The following is a 13655-nucleotide window of genomic DNA, read 5'->3' as shown; positions in this document are numbered from 1 at the left end:
AAAGATTGACGGGAATCTACTTCGCACAAAATAAAGATTTTTTTTTTTTTTTTCAGAGAAGACGTTATAAATAATATACAAATATAGTGTATCAAATAATGTTTTGAGAATAAAATTGAAAGCTTGAGAAGCAGAAAATAGAAACGTACGATTAATGTTAATTAATATTTCATATATGTTAGTCTAATTTCAAAGATTGAATTAATTTAATTTTTCAAACATATATTCCCGTCAATTTATTTTAATTCTTTTATTCTGCAAAGACTGTTGTGTGCTTGTAAAAGCTTGTTGTACGTACGAGTTGTTTCCGCGTATATTGAAATATTACATTGATTATTATTAATAAATAATGTTTAATTTTCAGAGGAGGTGATACTTGCCGAGGAGAGAACGACGGAAGAGGAGAAAATGCACATATTAGAAGGTTCGTATAATGTAGAACGATTGATATCATGAATATTCACTTACTTCAAGTTTGCACTTTCGAAAAGATTTGCGAGACGAGCTCTATATCTCCGAAACGTGCTCGTGCATATTTATATAAAATGCTTTCCTATAAATGTACTTTCGATCACACTCTTTTTGACGTAATCGAACGGATTTTGACTTTTTCTTAGCAAGAAGTACATCGAGTGTCATATTTCTTCCAATGTATCGTAATTTTAATTAATAGAATAACGATATTCATGAATACATATCAGTCAATTTTTTTGATACATTTGCGCGCGCGCATACAGTACATACAAGTATATTTTAAATAATAACATTTCTCTCTCTCATAATATTTGTTGACGTATTCACGATTTATGTGTAATTTTAAAAAAAAGTTACCGATGAGATCTAAGAAATATATAATTTGACATTACGATTTGCATGTTATTAGACCGTAAAATAAAAAATGTGACGACATAATAATTACATTGCCATATTTCTTATTTCGTGTAAATATGAATCATTTGTAGTCTATTGATACTTTTTGATATATCGGGCATAAAGCAAGCGTGAAACTTACATATTTTCAATAGATGATGATAAAAGAATAATTAAGCGCCGTAATTTATTAGAATTGATATAACTTAATATTTCTCTGTATGTTCTTTGCAGTAAGAAGAAGAGCGGCGGCGAAGAAGAAGAAACTGAAAAATCTTGGCAAGAGCAAGAGTACCGACACGGAGGAGGAGGACGGCGATGACGATCAGGACGATGGTGAGTTGTATTTTGCCATTCTCGGCGTTCATCGAGTATTCTCTTTTTCTTGTTCACTTCGTTTACATTCGAGTTATAACTCTTTCTCAAAGTGTTCGAACAAATACAAAATTGTGAAATCGAGACCAAGTTCAAGTAGTAAGGGATTTCACGATTTCTCAGTAGTTAGAAGTTGTCAATCAACGATATCCTAAAAAAAAAAAAAAAATGCGATAATATTAGAAAGCTATTAATAAGCTTAAATTAATAAAAATTAAAAAAAAACGGGTTTACGTTGCTTTAAAATTATAATCAATGTTAAAATTCTGCGAGTTATAAAATTAGCTAAACAATGATATTAAATCTAAGGATATGGACAAAAATATTGTGATATACTTTAGAAGTTCGCGCAAAGGAAATCGTTGATGTGCGAGAGATTTTGGCTCGCCTCTTTTCATCTCGTTTCTAAAACTTCTCTCTATTTGGCACGTTAGCGTATTTTCACGTTCATCGACGTTGATATTTTGTGGATTTACTCCTGATTGTCTTTTTCGTATCAAGAGGAAAAGAAAAAAAAAAGAAAAAAAAAAACGATGCTGATTCCCTTCCCATAATTCTTGCCGATGAACATTCTAAACACACGCTATCAGATGCTCCTCTTGTTTCAGTGCCTAAGAAAAAGCTCAAAGGTAACTACAATGCCGTGAATGCCATGACTTTTCGTAAAGAGCAACGTAAAACAGGGCTGTATTCGTAATCTTACGTGTAACTGTTTTATTTTTGTATTTTTATTTGTGAAAGATTTTTTTATGGTTGGTAAATACACATATATACAAGCAAAATATTGTGTGCGCGCGCATCACATTTTACATAAAATTAGACACGGGCTATCGCTTGGTAAATAAATTGTTTGGTATCTATTCGCGTATACAGGATGTATCGATAGTCACGCATCTGTGGACATGTACATGCAGAAATTAATTTTCACAGTAAAACATATAGTTCCAATAGGGATGGATATTTAGATGCAATTTCGGATAGCTTCACATGCTCTTGTTAAATGATTTTTTTTTTTTCAAAATAAATGTTTAGAATATACTCGAAAATACTTGATAATTATATTGATATAAGCTTTTGAATAATAACAATCAAAAATTAATTCAATATCTCTTATGAGAAAATATTCGAATTAAAGTGTTTATTAATGTTTACATAATTTTGAATCGTGGATCCTTTCGCATAAAAATATATATTGGCAAAACATACTTTACACACTCAGACGAAGTATGTTCGTCTCACGTAGCTAGATTATATATTATTTATTATAAAATCGCAGGATATGGTTATATATATATATATATACACACGTGGTAGAAAAATGTAACTATTGCATTCTATGTAATGATCGAATCGACTTGCTGCTGATGTTATGGCTGCTACAAATCACTCAAAATCAAAAGACAGATTCAAGAACCCAACAGCTCATTCATTTTTGTTTTCTAGGTATTGCTTCTATTGGCTGATGTGACGATACACATAAATATTATTTCTTTTTGCGGCCGAGAACATTCACACAATCGTCCAAAAATATAAAATTTATAAAGCTAGAATCAAATTTTTGAAAGAAATATAAATTTAAACAAATTATGAAATTAATATTTATTATTAATATAATAAGTACATTAAAAAAAAAAGAAAAATTTACCTTCTCTCTCTCTCTCTCTCTCTCTCTCTCTCTCTCTTCATCAATTTAAATATATATTTTTTTTTCTACAGTAAATTATCAGTAAATTAGAATGGTAATTGTAGCTTGTAATAATTTTTCTCTTTCTTTTTGTGGAATGATTTCTGACAAAGCGATTAGATGCGAATGTTTCCGGCAGATTTAGATATACGGTGTGATGATAAAATATCGATTAGTTTTTTTATTATATAATCTATAATCTTAGCTAGCTAAAGCGAACTGACAGAACAGTAGATTATTTAGTATTGTCGAGTGAGGAATTGAATCCCCTGAGTAGTGTACTAGGAATCCCGTCCTATAGAATTTGATAGATAGGCTGGATAGATACTAGCCTGTCAACGTTTATACATAGCGATTGAGTAGCCAGAACATGTACGCATCACCATATATATAGACGTATCCGCTTGGTAGAATATATGACTTAGAGTCTAGAACTATGCATCTTACGTCGAAGAAAAATAAAATTTTCCAATTCTCTCCCAGTCGATGCACAAAATAATTCTGTAATTATTCAGAGTTCCTCGCAATATTTTCTTTCAAAACAAACTTAGAAAGATATCATTATCTATAATATTTAAAGATGAAAGAATTTTGATTTAATATAGATCGTAATATTTTAAATGACGCGATATTTGGATCGAATCGCAGAAATAGATTTTAGTAAATAATAAGAAATGTGAAAACGTAGATGTAGAAAAGATATTTTAAAATCGAACAAAAATTATATAATTTGCAAAGAAAATAAAAGTATACAATTGTACAATTATGATACATATATGATAAAATTAAACTCGATCGACTGGTTCGCGTCTGTGTCAACATGCGTTAATGTCAATTATGTCTTACGCTAAAAAGACTTTTTCTATTTTATAGGGTTCTCAAGAACCTCCTATTTCAAATCGAAGGTGAAAAAACAGGGCACGTGTTTGCAATTCTGGCGAGCCGAGAAGAGATTCAGGTTCTGGGTACGCAATTCCGTCAAGTCGCAACACTTTTATTGGTTCGTCATCGTCCTTGTGTTCTTCAACACCATCTGCGTGGCCGTTGAACATCACGGGCAGCCGAAATGGCTCACCGATTTTCTCTGTGAGTATCGATTCGCTATTAAATCTACCGGCCATCAAAATTTTCTATAGCCCAAGGAGTTTGGAGCTCTTCGAAAATCGATCTCTTTTTATTCGCAGTCTACGCAGAGTTTGTGTTCCTGGCCCTTTTCATGATGGAGATGTTTATAAAGGTCTACGCGCTCGGTCCCCGCACATACTTTGAATCGAGCTTCAATCGCTTCGACTGCATAGTCATCTCAGGCTCGATCTTCGAGGTGATCTGGTCCGCATTGAAGTCCGGCTCTTTCGGCCTCTCCGTCCTACGTGCCCTTAGACTCCTGAGAATTTTTAAAGTCACCAAATACTGGAAGAGCCTAAGGAACCTCGTGATATCGCTGCTAAGCTCGATGCGCAGCATTATCTCTCTCCTCTTCCTACTCTTCCTTTTCATCCTCATATTCGCGCTGCTCGGTATGCAGCTATTCGGCGGTCAGTTCAATTTCCCCAACGGCACGCCGCCCACGAATTTCAACACCTTTCCCATCGCACTACTCACTGTCTTCCAAGTAAGTAAAACCGATTGCTATTTTTTTATTTCAGTGTATATTCAATGAGATTCAATTTGCAGATGTTAAATAACAGCGAGGTGATTAAACTGTATACATGTATATATAATTTATTTGCAATATATAAAAATATTGTGTATAATAAATATCTTTTATTTGCCGATTGAGTTCAATTTTATATAAATATGAATATCATCTAATTTTATATTGCATTAAATGTGTGTTTAAAATGCGCTCTTTCTTAGAAATCTAATTGGCGGGAAAATTTTCGTAGTCTCGCTAATATTAAAAAAATAGCTAATAATATTATATGCAATTTATGTATCTTAAAATTTGCACACAATAGAAATTGGAGAAAAAAATCGAGAGTGAATACAAGTTGTTGAGTGAACGAAAAAAATTAGACAATTAATCATCATTTTACAAGAAAGAAATCTTCAACTTGTATAATAATTGATGATGCTGACAGATTTTGACTGGAGAAGACTGGAATGAAGTGATGTACCAGGGTATCGAGTCGCAGGGCATGGCCTACTCGCTCTACTTCATCGTGCTCGTACTCTTCGGCAACTACACCCTGCTGAACGTCTTCTTGGCTATCGCCGTCGACAATCTCGCAAACGCGCAGGAGCTGAGCGCTGCCGAAGAGGAACAGAAAGAGGAAGATAAGGAGAAGCAGTTGCAGGAGCTCGAGAAGGAGATCGAGTCGCTGCAGAAGCCCGGGGACGGTGGTGCACCGAAGGTGGAAATCTGCCCTCCAAGTCCAACCCAGAATTTGTAAGTCTCCCTTCTTTCTCTTATCATTCGTCGAAATTCTCATCTCTTGTCGCTTTATCGCATATATATTACTCTCTCTTTCTTCGTAGCCAGTTATAATTTATAGCAAATGATTATTTTTACGAGAGTGTAGAAAATGTTCTTTTTTATTTTATATTCAAAATCAAAATAATGTTCTTAACCGTATATGCTCTAATGTAATTAGCGAAAATTTTTTATGACAATTTAGAGTTAAGAGGAAAAAATTAGGAAATTTATTGATACAATACACGACAAGGTCATTCTTCTTTGACTAACAAATTTTTTTTCTGTATAATTAATAATTCTCGTCGTAGTTATTAAATAAGAGAAAAACAATCAATAATAGATTAATTTAAAAAAAAAAAATGTAATGAAGAGAAGCACAAAATAAAGAACGATGTCTTGTCCTTTCCAGCAGAGATGGAAGAGGTGATAACCAAGCATCCGAAGAGAGGAGGCAGGATGAAGATGACGACACGGGACCAAAACCAATGCTGCCATACTCCTCCATGTTTATACTGTCCCCTACGAATCCGTAAGTTCATTTTACAATTTTTCTTTTAAGAATAACTTTTAAATAAATTATAATAAAATTAATCAATTTTCTTCTCTTCAATCAATTGAAGAACGTAGTGGAAGTCTAAAATATTTTTTATTAACAATCGCAATGTTTCAATATTTTTATCTCAAGAATAAAATTAGAATTTACGATGCTATTGTTTTAAGATTGTTGTTCTCTACGCGAGTAACAAGATTTTTTTTTTTTACTCGCAGCGTAAGAAGAGCCGCCCACTGGGTCGTGAACCTTCGGTACTTCGACTTCTTCATAATGGTGGTGATATCGCTGTCGAGTATCGCGCTGGCCGCCGAGGATCCCGTTTGGGAGCAGGCGCCGAGGAACAAGATCCTCAATTACTTCGATTACGCGTTCACCGGCGTCTTCACCATCGAGATGGTACTGAAGATCATCGATCTCGGCATCATACTGCATCCGGGCTCGTATCTACGCGAGTTCTGGAACATTATGGACGCGGTCGTAGTGATATGCGCCATGGTGTCGTTCGCCTTCGATATGAGCGGCAGCTCGGCCGGCCAGGACCTCTCGACTATAAAATCGCTGCGAGTGCTGCGAGTGCTCAGGCCACTTAAGACGATAAAGCGCGTGCCGAAGCTCAAAGCGGTGTTTGACTGCGTGGTGAACAGTCTCAAGAACGTCATTAACATTCTCATAGTGTACATATTGTTTCAATTCATATTCGCTGTGATTGCGGTGCAGCTGTTTAATGGTAAATTTTACTACTGCACCGACGAGAGCAAATTATCGCAAGAAGATTGCAAGTGAGTATGTTACAAATCTACTCTATTTCACTTTTAATTATCGAGAGAGTTTCGAAAAGTATAAATAAATATGTATTAGGGCATTTAATAATAATGATTGAAACACGCACGGAACATCAAGATATTTATTGCATATTTATTTTTTAATTTTGTAAATCATGAATGGTGCAAGGGAAAACAAATGAAAACTAATTTAATTTTCGTAACAGAGGTCAATACTTCGTTTTCGAGGAGGATAACATGGTACCGGAGCTCAAGAACCGGTCTTGGAAACTCCAGGCTTTTCACTATGACAACGTGATGGTGGCCATGCTGACGCTGTTCGCCGTCCAAACCGGCGAAGGCTGGCCGCAAATTCTGCAGAACTCGATGGCGGCCACATACGAGGATAAGGGCCCCATCCAAAACTTTCGCATTGAGATGTCCATTTTTTACATCGTTTACTTCATCGTCTTTCCGTTCTTCTTCGTCAACATCTTCGTGGCCTTAATTATCATCACATTTCAGGAGCAGGGAGAGGCTGAATTGCAGGATGGCGAAATCGATAAGAATCAGGTGATCTCACGCGTCAATCATTTTTTCACTTCCATTGTCGAATTCATTTGTCGAAATATATTTCGTGTTCATTTTTTATTGACAATTAATATAAATACTTGATAAATTAGCGGTAATAAAAAATTATTTTTATATTTATTAATTATACATTATATATTCTTAAAAATATATATTATATATTCTCGTTTCTTTTTAAATTTGTAAAATTATCTTTCAAAGTTACCTTTTTATTAGCATCAAATATTAATAATTTTGTGTTAAAACAATCTTTCAGAAATCTTGTATAGACTTTACGATACAAGCTCGCCCGCTCGAAAGGTACATGCCGAAGGAACGGAATAGCATAAAGTACAAAATCTGGAGGATAGTCGTATCCACACCATTTGAATATTTTATCATGATACTCATCGTACTGAATACAATACTGCTTATGATGAAGGTGAGTGTCACATATTTTCTCTTTTGCACTCAAATTTCTCTAAAGAGAATTTCACTAATCAGATTACAATTTTTTCTTCCCGATCAGCTCCGATATAAAAAACGCGAGTAATGAAAAATAATAGAGTCCTGAAATACGCATCCCTTTTATGAGAGCAATCGAAGGCAAAAGTTATGTTTAAAAATTTTTTTAAACGTAAATCAATTCAAAAAAGTTTTTATAAATTTTGAGACTATCTTTGTTTTCGATTTCTCATGTCGCGACTCTAAATAAGAAAGAGACATAAATGAAAATTATTATTTTTCAGTATATATCAATCGAGTAAAAAGTTTTCTTTATAATCTCTTTAAAATCTAGATAATATTCCTGTATATAAAATTTATTTTCTTTACAATTAAATACAAAGAGTAACAATATATATAAAATGTTTAATTTAAGAACGAAAATTCGGCGCACTTAGATCTCAATCTTGCTAGAGCTGCGATGTATCATTCATTTATTTTTAAATCCTGCGATACTTATCGTTTTCAATTTCTTTTCAAAATCTGCGCGTAAGATCCGTTATTACGTTAGATCTATCGGCAACTTTAACCAATCGACAAACAGTCTCGTATCTAGCATAATAAAGATACGCGAGATCGAAAAGAGAATATCTCGCGTCTAAGTGCAGCGTACGTAATACCGAATGATTGTATATGATATTTATATATCACGTTATATATACGTACGAGGACATTGTTGTTCTTGCTTGCTGATATTTTCTAATCGTTTTCTTGTATAATTGTATATCACCCTTGTATTTTATCAATACGTGTACACAGCTATGTCAAATATTATCTTATCCCGTTCTTTAATCTTCCCTGCAAAATTTCTTCTTTTTAAGCGACATGTATTATCCGTGTCACATTTTATTTCTCAAATTAATTTGGATTTCTGATAATTGACTAATGATTCATTTTTCTCTTTTTGATGAGTTGTGCATTTAATTTAATCATTATCCTACTTTAATTATCATCTCTCAATATAATTTCAATGAATTAAATTTGTAAGTATTATTAGTATTTGTAGACCTTTGAAATATTAAGCGAATTTTTATAAAACTCGATTTATATTTAACATTAAAGTTATGAAGCAAAATTAATAATTTTGTATGACAATGATTACATAATTTTCATCATTTTGTATGACAATTTTTATAACGTAAATATCTTTATTCTTATCATAATATTTCGAGGGTCAATAAGATGAAATAGAATGTTTTCTTTGCTCAGTTAATTTTTATTTTTAATTTTGTTGTATATATGTTCGTATTTTAATTTTGTTGTATTCTTGTATTTTTTCTTTTTTTTTTTTTTATTCTAAAATTAGTTTGTGATCCTTCTTTCAACCTATTGCATGGCTGCCGCTGTGTCCTCGTTTTCGAAGTAGATATATTCGAAAACGTGAGAAGGAAATACGTTTTTGAACATCAATGTGTGGTCTCCACAACAACACACACAGATATTAACACAATGTGCGTTCAACTTTTGCGTTCACCTTGCTAATACCATGTTTTAACTGGTAGTGAGGTGAAGCAGCCGCGTTGCACCTCAACTCGTCCTCGCTTGATATAACTAAAATGATCGAGAAAACTAGAGTGCCGGAAGAGATTGCACTTTCTTGGCATCTACAAATCCTGCACGCGAGCTCACACGCTCTTCTAAATTACCTGTTAACCCTTATGGACTTCTTCTCTCTCGGAATGCAATAATTGCAGATTTTTCAAATAGCTTCAGAAATTATTATATTTGTGTAAATACAGTAATTAAATTTTTGGCTAAATGAGAGCTATGCAAAAAATTAGTAGATATTAAGAAATTATAAAAAATATTGCTTATTTAATATTGTACAGTCTTGATTCATAAAATTATTAGAAAATATAATAGCTGTTAAGAAGGTATTCACATAGTAATTTTATTTTAATATAATAATTACTAATTTTATTTTTTTTTTTAAGTTTTTACATTGTGTTCTATTTATATTGTTCATAATTTTATTTTACTTGATTAATGATAAATATAAATATAAATCTGAATATATATATATATATATATATATATATATATATATATATATATATATATATATATTTATACATTCGGGTTCTAAACTCATTGGATTCTAAATTTCTCAATTTCTAGATTTGTAAACAATTTTTTGATTTTCTATTCACTCATTGTTGTTAGAATAAACGGGTGCGAGTCGATATTAACACGGATTCGCGCACGCTTCCACTCTTGAACTGAATTCTGAGCCTGAGACTCTAAATTTCTTTATTTGTCTCCCAGTCTCCCTTAACTTGTACATTTTAAAAACGCACGAGATAGATATTTACCTTCATTTCTCTTTGGAACGAGATCACAGCTTGAGCCTGGACTCGTTGGATTAGAGATATAAGCACATTTGCGCTGATTCGAATTTACACGCAACGCCCGATTAATATGATTTGTGGTCGGACTTGTTGGCCTGAAAAAAAAAAAAAAACACGGAATGTTCAGATCACTTGCACACGCACTGCACTTGTCTTAAGAGCACATACCAAGTGAGATACTATATGTTCACATTACTCGATACGCTTGCGCGAACGAGGGGGGGATAATATTCATTATTGCTTTAAAATAATTATAGAAACAATAAAATTTGTGAATTTTAAGAGAAATCTTGAAAAGGAAATAGTGATATAAAAAGTAAATATTAGCATTTTATCTGTCAATGACTAAAATAATTAACTTGTGACTTGATTAGTTGATTTTCTTCACCTCTAAATGTATAATATTTTACTTTATTTCTAAATCACAAGAATGATTATTCTAGTCTCATATAATAATTAATACTTATTTAATAATTAATTATCAAATTAAAATCAATTTCCCGCTAGTCGATTATAATTGATTGCCTTCTCGTTCGAACGGCGACCAATGTACATATATATATATATATATATATATATATATATATATATATATATATTGGGTGCTCACGCACTTTTTCTTACACACGTGTAAAACTGCGTGTCGCATGCTGGCTGCCGAAACAGATCGACCAATATTAGAAGTCAAACGAAACAGCAACAACATTAGATATTCACTGAATGTGTGTGTTTTACAATGACAGAAAACACACTCTGCACGGGGCGTCCGCACGTTTTGCCTTTTCCTCTTTCCTCCCTGAAAAAAAAAATATTGCAAAAAGATGTGAGCACTTCGAGAAACGAAGTTTCGTAATTTTTGACGATTCCTTCGTTAATTGAATTGCACTCTTTTTGTGTTCCGGAGATTCACTTACTTTAAGTATCCTTGTTTGATTATTTCTCTTACGTTTCCTTCGATCGTTTCTCTCTTTTTCTTCACAATCTTTATCAGTTTTGCGACTAGTTTCTTTAGACACTTAGATTCGTATATATCCAACTTTTGATCCAGACTCCAAATGAAAAGATGACGATAGGAAGAAAATTAATTTTATATAGGTCTCCTCTTTATGTTTCATTACTTATTTAAAATTAAAAAAAAAGAATTTGGAAAGAAGATAAGATCTTGATTGAAAGATTTTTTATGTAACATAAAATAATTTTCTTCTTGTCGTTACTTCCGACAGTGTCCATTATTCAGAAAATTCCCGATATACAATCCATTAATGCCAATTAAAATTAGAAAATCAATTAATTATTAATTATACCAATATGTGCTGAAGATATTTCATGTTAATCATTTGGAGAGATGTATAACACAAAGTGCATATAAATGATATATCCATGTACACACAGTTGACATAAGCATATTCGTTGAAAAAACAATCGCAGGAATATAAAGAAACAAAAACATTTCATTAAATATATATTTCCACACACACCCAGTAGATTCACGTATAAATTAACGACGAAATTACGATATATATATATATATATATATATATATATATATATATATATATATATATATAAGAGATATATTCCCCACATTGTTTGGATATAAAATGACACATCATTATATTTTTAACATATATGTAATTCGCATATCTCTCGCGCTTTATTAGACATGCCGTTTGTGATTAAAACTGTGTACCAATTCGTGACACATGATTAAGCTGATTTACAACATTGATTCGCAAATCATTGTCGAGCGTAATATAATTTATTTAAAATTTTGTATTATCTCCGTTTTTTTTTTTTTTCCTCAGTCCAAAAAGTTTTACTTTGGCTATCCTGCATTCGATACAATTTTGACAGCTATGCAAATAAAATAGCATGAAGGGGGTGAAGCTGCTTCAGCAGGGTTAATTTCGCGTCAGAAGCGTTCTCGGAATTATTTCACGTGCAATACGTTCTCGTGGTAAGAGTGGAAATTATTAAATTAAATTCGTTAATTAAATCTGAAGGGGCACAAGCGATTCCAAAGCGCACTGCGCACTTTATTTCGCCTTCGCTCGACGCGTTAATCTTGCTGATGCGAGTTTTTCTTACCTCTTTATTACGATACCTATTGTGCAGCACAGAATGTTCATGTATCGGTGCACAGAATTTCGTGAAAAGGAAAAAAAAGAAAAAAAGAAAAAACGGAGCAACTTCCTCCTTTCTCACTGATAGGGAAGGGAAGAGGGTCGTGCCAGAAAAGAAAAAAAAAGGAAAATATTTTTTGTCCACACGAATCATGCAATTTTATAAGCTTGTACATACATATGTTTGTTTGTCGGCCGTGTATTTGTCAGTGTATGCATTGCAGCATCATCGGCAAACCGACTTGTACAAGAATACGCTGAAGTACATGAACATGTGCTTCACGGGGATGTTTACTGTCGAGTGCATACTGAAGATCGCCGCATTCGGCGTGAAGGTAGGCTCCATATACAACCAACAATTTTCTCTCATCGAACTTCTCAATTTATTCCGAATAAAGAGCGAGATTCATTATTCGAAACTCTCGCCAAGTCTCGAGTAGCGCGAAAAATGGCACCTCGTAATCGTTTCCCAAAATGACAAGCCTGACAATACATAAATCATCATTGTCGGAATAATTATTAATAAATGCGACACATAAATAATTATTTAGGATCCAAATAATTTAACGATAAATATATATTAAATGGATATTACGTACATTGATTTGTTAGAATAAAAAAGAATACAAAAGATAATAAGCTAGTATAAAAAAAACGTGTATGACTATACGATATAAAAAAAATTTCGAAAAGGGAACGTGTCGCGAGAGCCAATTTTCGCGTCGCCCGGTAAGTGCCGCTTATTAGAAAGTAATTAGAGCGTTTCTTCGCGAGTACCGATATGTAATCATACAAACGTCTCGAGTATTCTCGGTACTCCGGAGACATATTCCGTATACTTTCTATTCTCGCGCGTGTACGAGTATATAGAATATTACTATTTAGTAAACTTTCTGTGCGCAGGGCTGAACAAAGCGCTAGATGCTGTCGGAGTAGTTGTAGCGTTTCCATTTCTCGATATACCTCCGTACGAACATATATATATAGATATATATCTCGATAGAATTAGAATGGTATATTTTTTATTTTTTTATTTATTTATTTATTTATTTTTTTTTTCGATGGTGCTCTTCTATTGCAAGGATATATAGCTGCAAGAACCTAGATAGTACTTCTTTTAATTACACGTGCTCTCGTTGTTTTGTCTTTTTTGGGACCGAGTTAGTAAGATGAACTCTACAAGTACTTTAGTATGCAGAAAACGCTCAGCTCTGTACACGTAATCGAGCTTCAGGACAATTTGGGAAGATAGATTTGAAGCGTTAAAATTTTTTCATCTTTATCTGATTATGAATTTTTTATGTAAAATTTTGTGTTAATATTCCAAAAAGTCATTTTTTGATTACAGTGTTTTTTGCATCTCTCTACTTACATCGTTTTTTAAGCTTATACTCATTTCATATTTACTATAATTATCTATTTTGTATAAACATTTTGGCCGACTTTGTATT

At 32.8% G+C, this 13655-nt stretch overlaps 1 protein-coding gene across 5 annotated transcripts in view; it reads left to right on the top strand.

Annotated features, from left to right (window-relative positions):
• Positions 1-13655, top strand: part of LOC126851951 (voltage-dependent calcium channel type A subunit alpha-1) — a 51943-nt gene that overhangs the window by 9312 nt on the left and 28976 nt on the right. For 4 of the 5 annotated variants that reach the window (XM_050596357.1, XM_050596347.1, XM_050596327.1 and 1 more), the window contains 10 exons: positions 365-424; positions 1105-1206; positions 3803-4015; positions 4114-4541; positions 5011-5318; positions 5755-5874; positions 6114-6677; positions 6887-7232; positions 7507-7671; positions 12429-12539. In XM_050596357.1, coding sequence (XP_050452314.1) covers positions 365-424; positions 1105-1206; positions 3803-4015; positions 4114-4541; positions 5011-5318; positions 5755-5874; positions 6114-6677; positions 6887-7232; positions 7507-7671; positions 12429-12539 — 2417 coding nt within the window. The remainder of the gene's footprint in view (positions 1-364; positions 425-1104; positions 1207-3802; positions 4016-4113; positions 4542-5010; positions 5319-5754; positions 5875-6113; positions 6678-6886; positions 7233-7506; positions 7672-12428; positions 12540-13655) is intronic. The other variant, XM_050596319.1, reaches the window with a different exon arrangement.

Source organism: Cataglyphis hispanica, chromosome 1 (genome assembly GCF_021464435.1).
Source record: "Cataglyphis hispanica isolate Lineage 1 chromosome 1, ULB_Chis1_1.0, whole genome shotgun sequence".
NCBI lineage: Eukaryota > Metazoa > Arthropoda > Insecta > Hymenoptera > Formicidae > Cataglyphis > Cataglyphis hispanica.
Note: the sequence above shows the minus strand (reverse complement) of the source record. Positions and strands in the feature narration are given on the sequence as shown.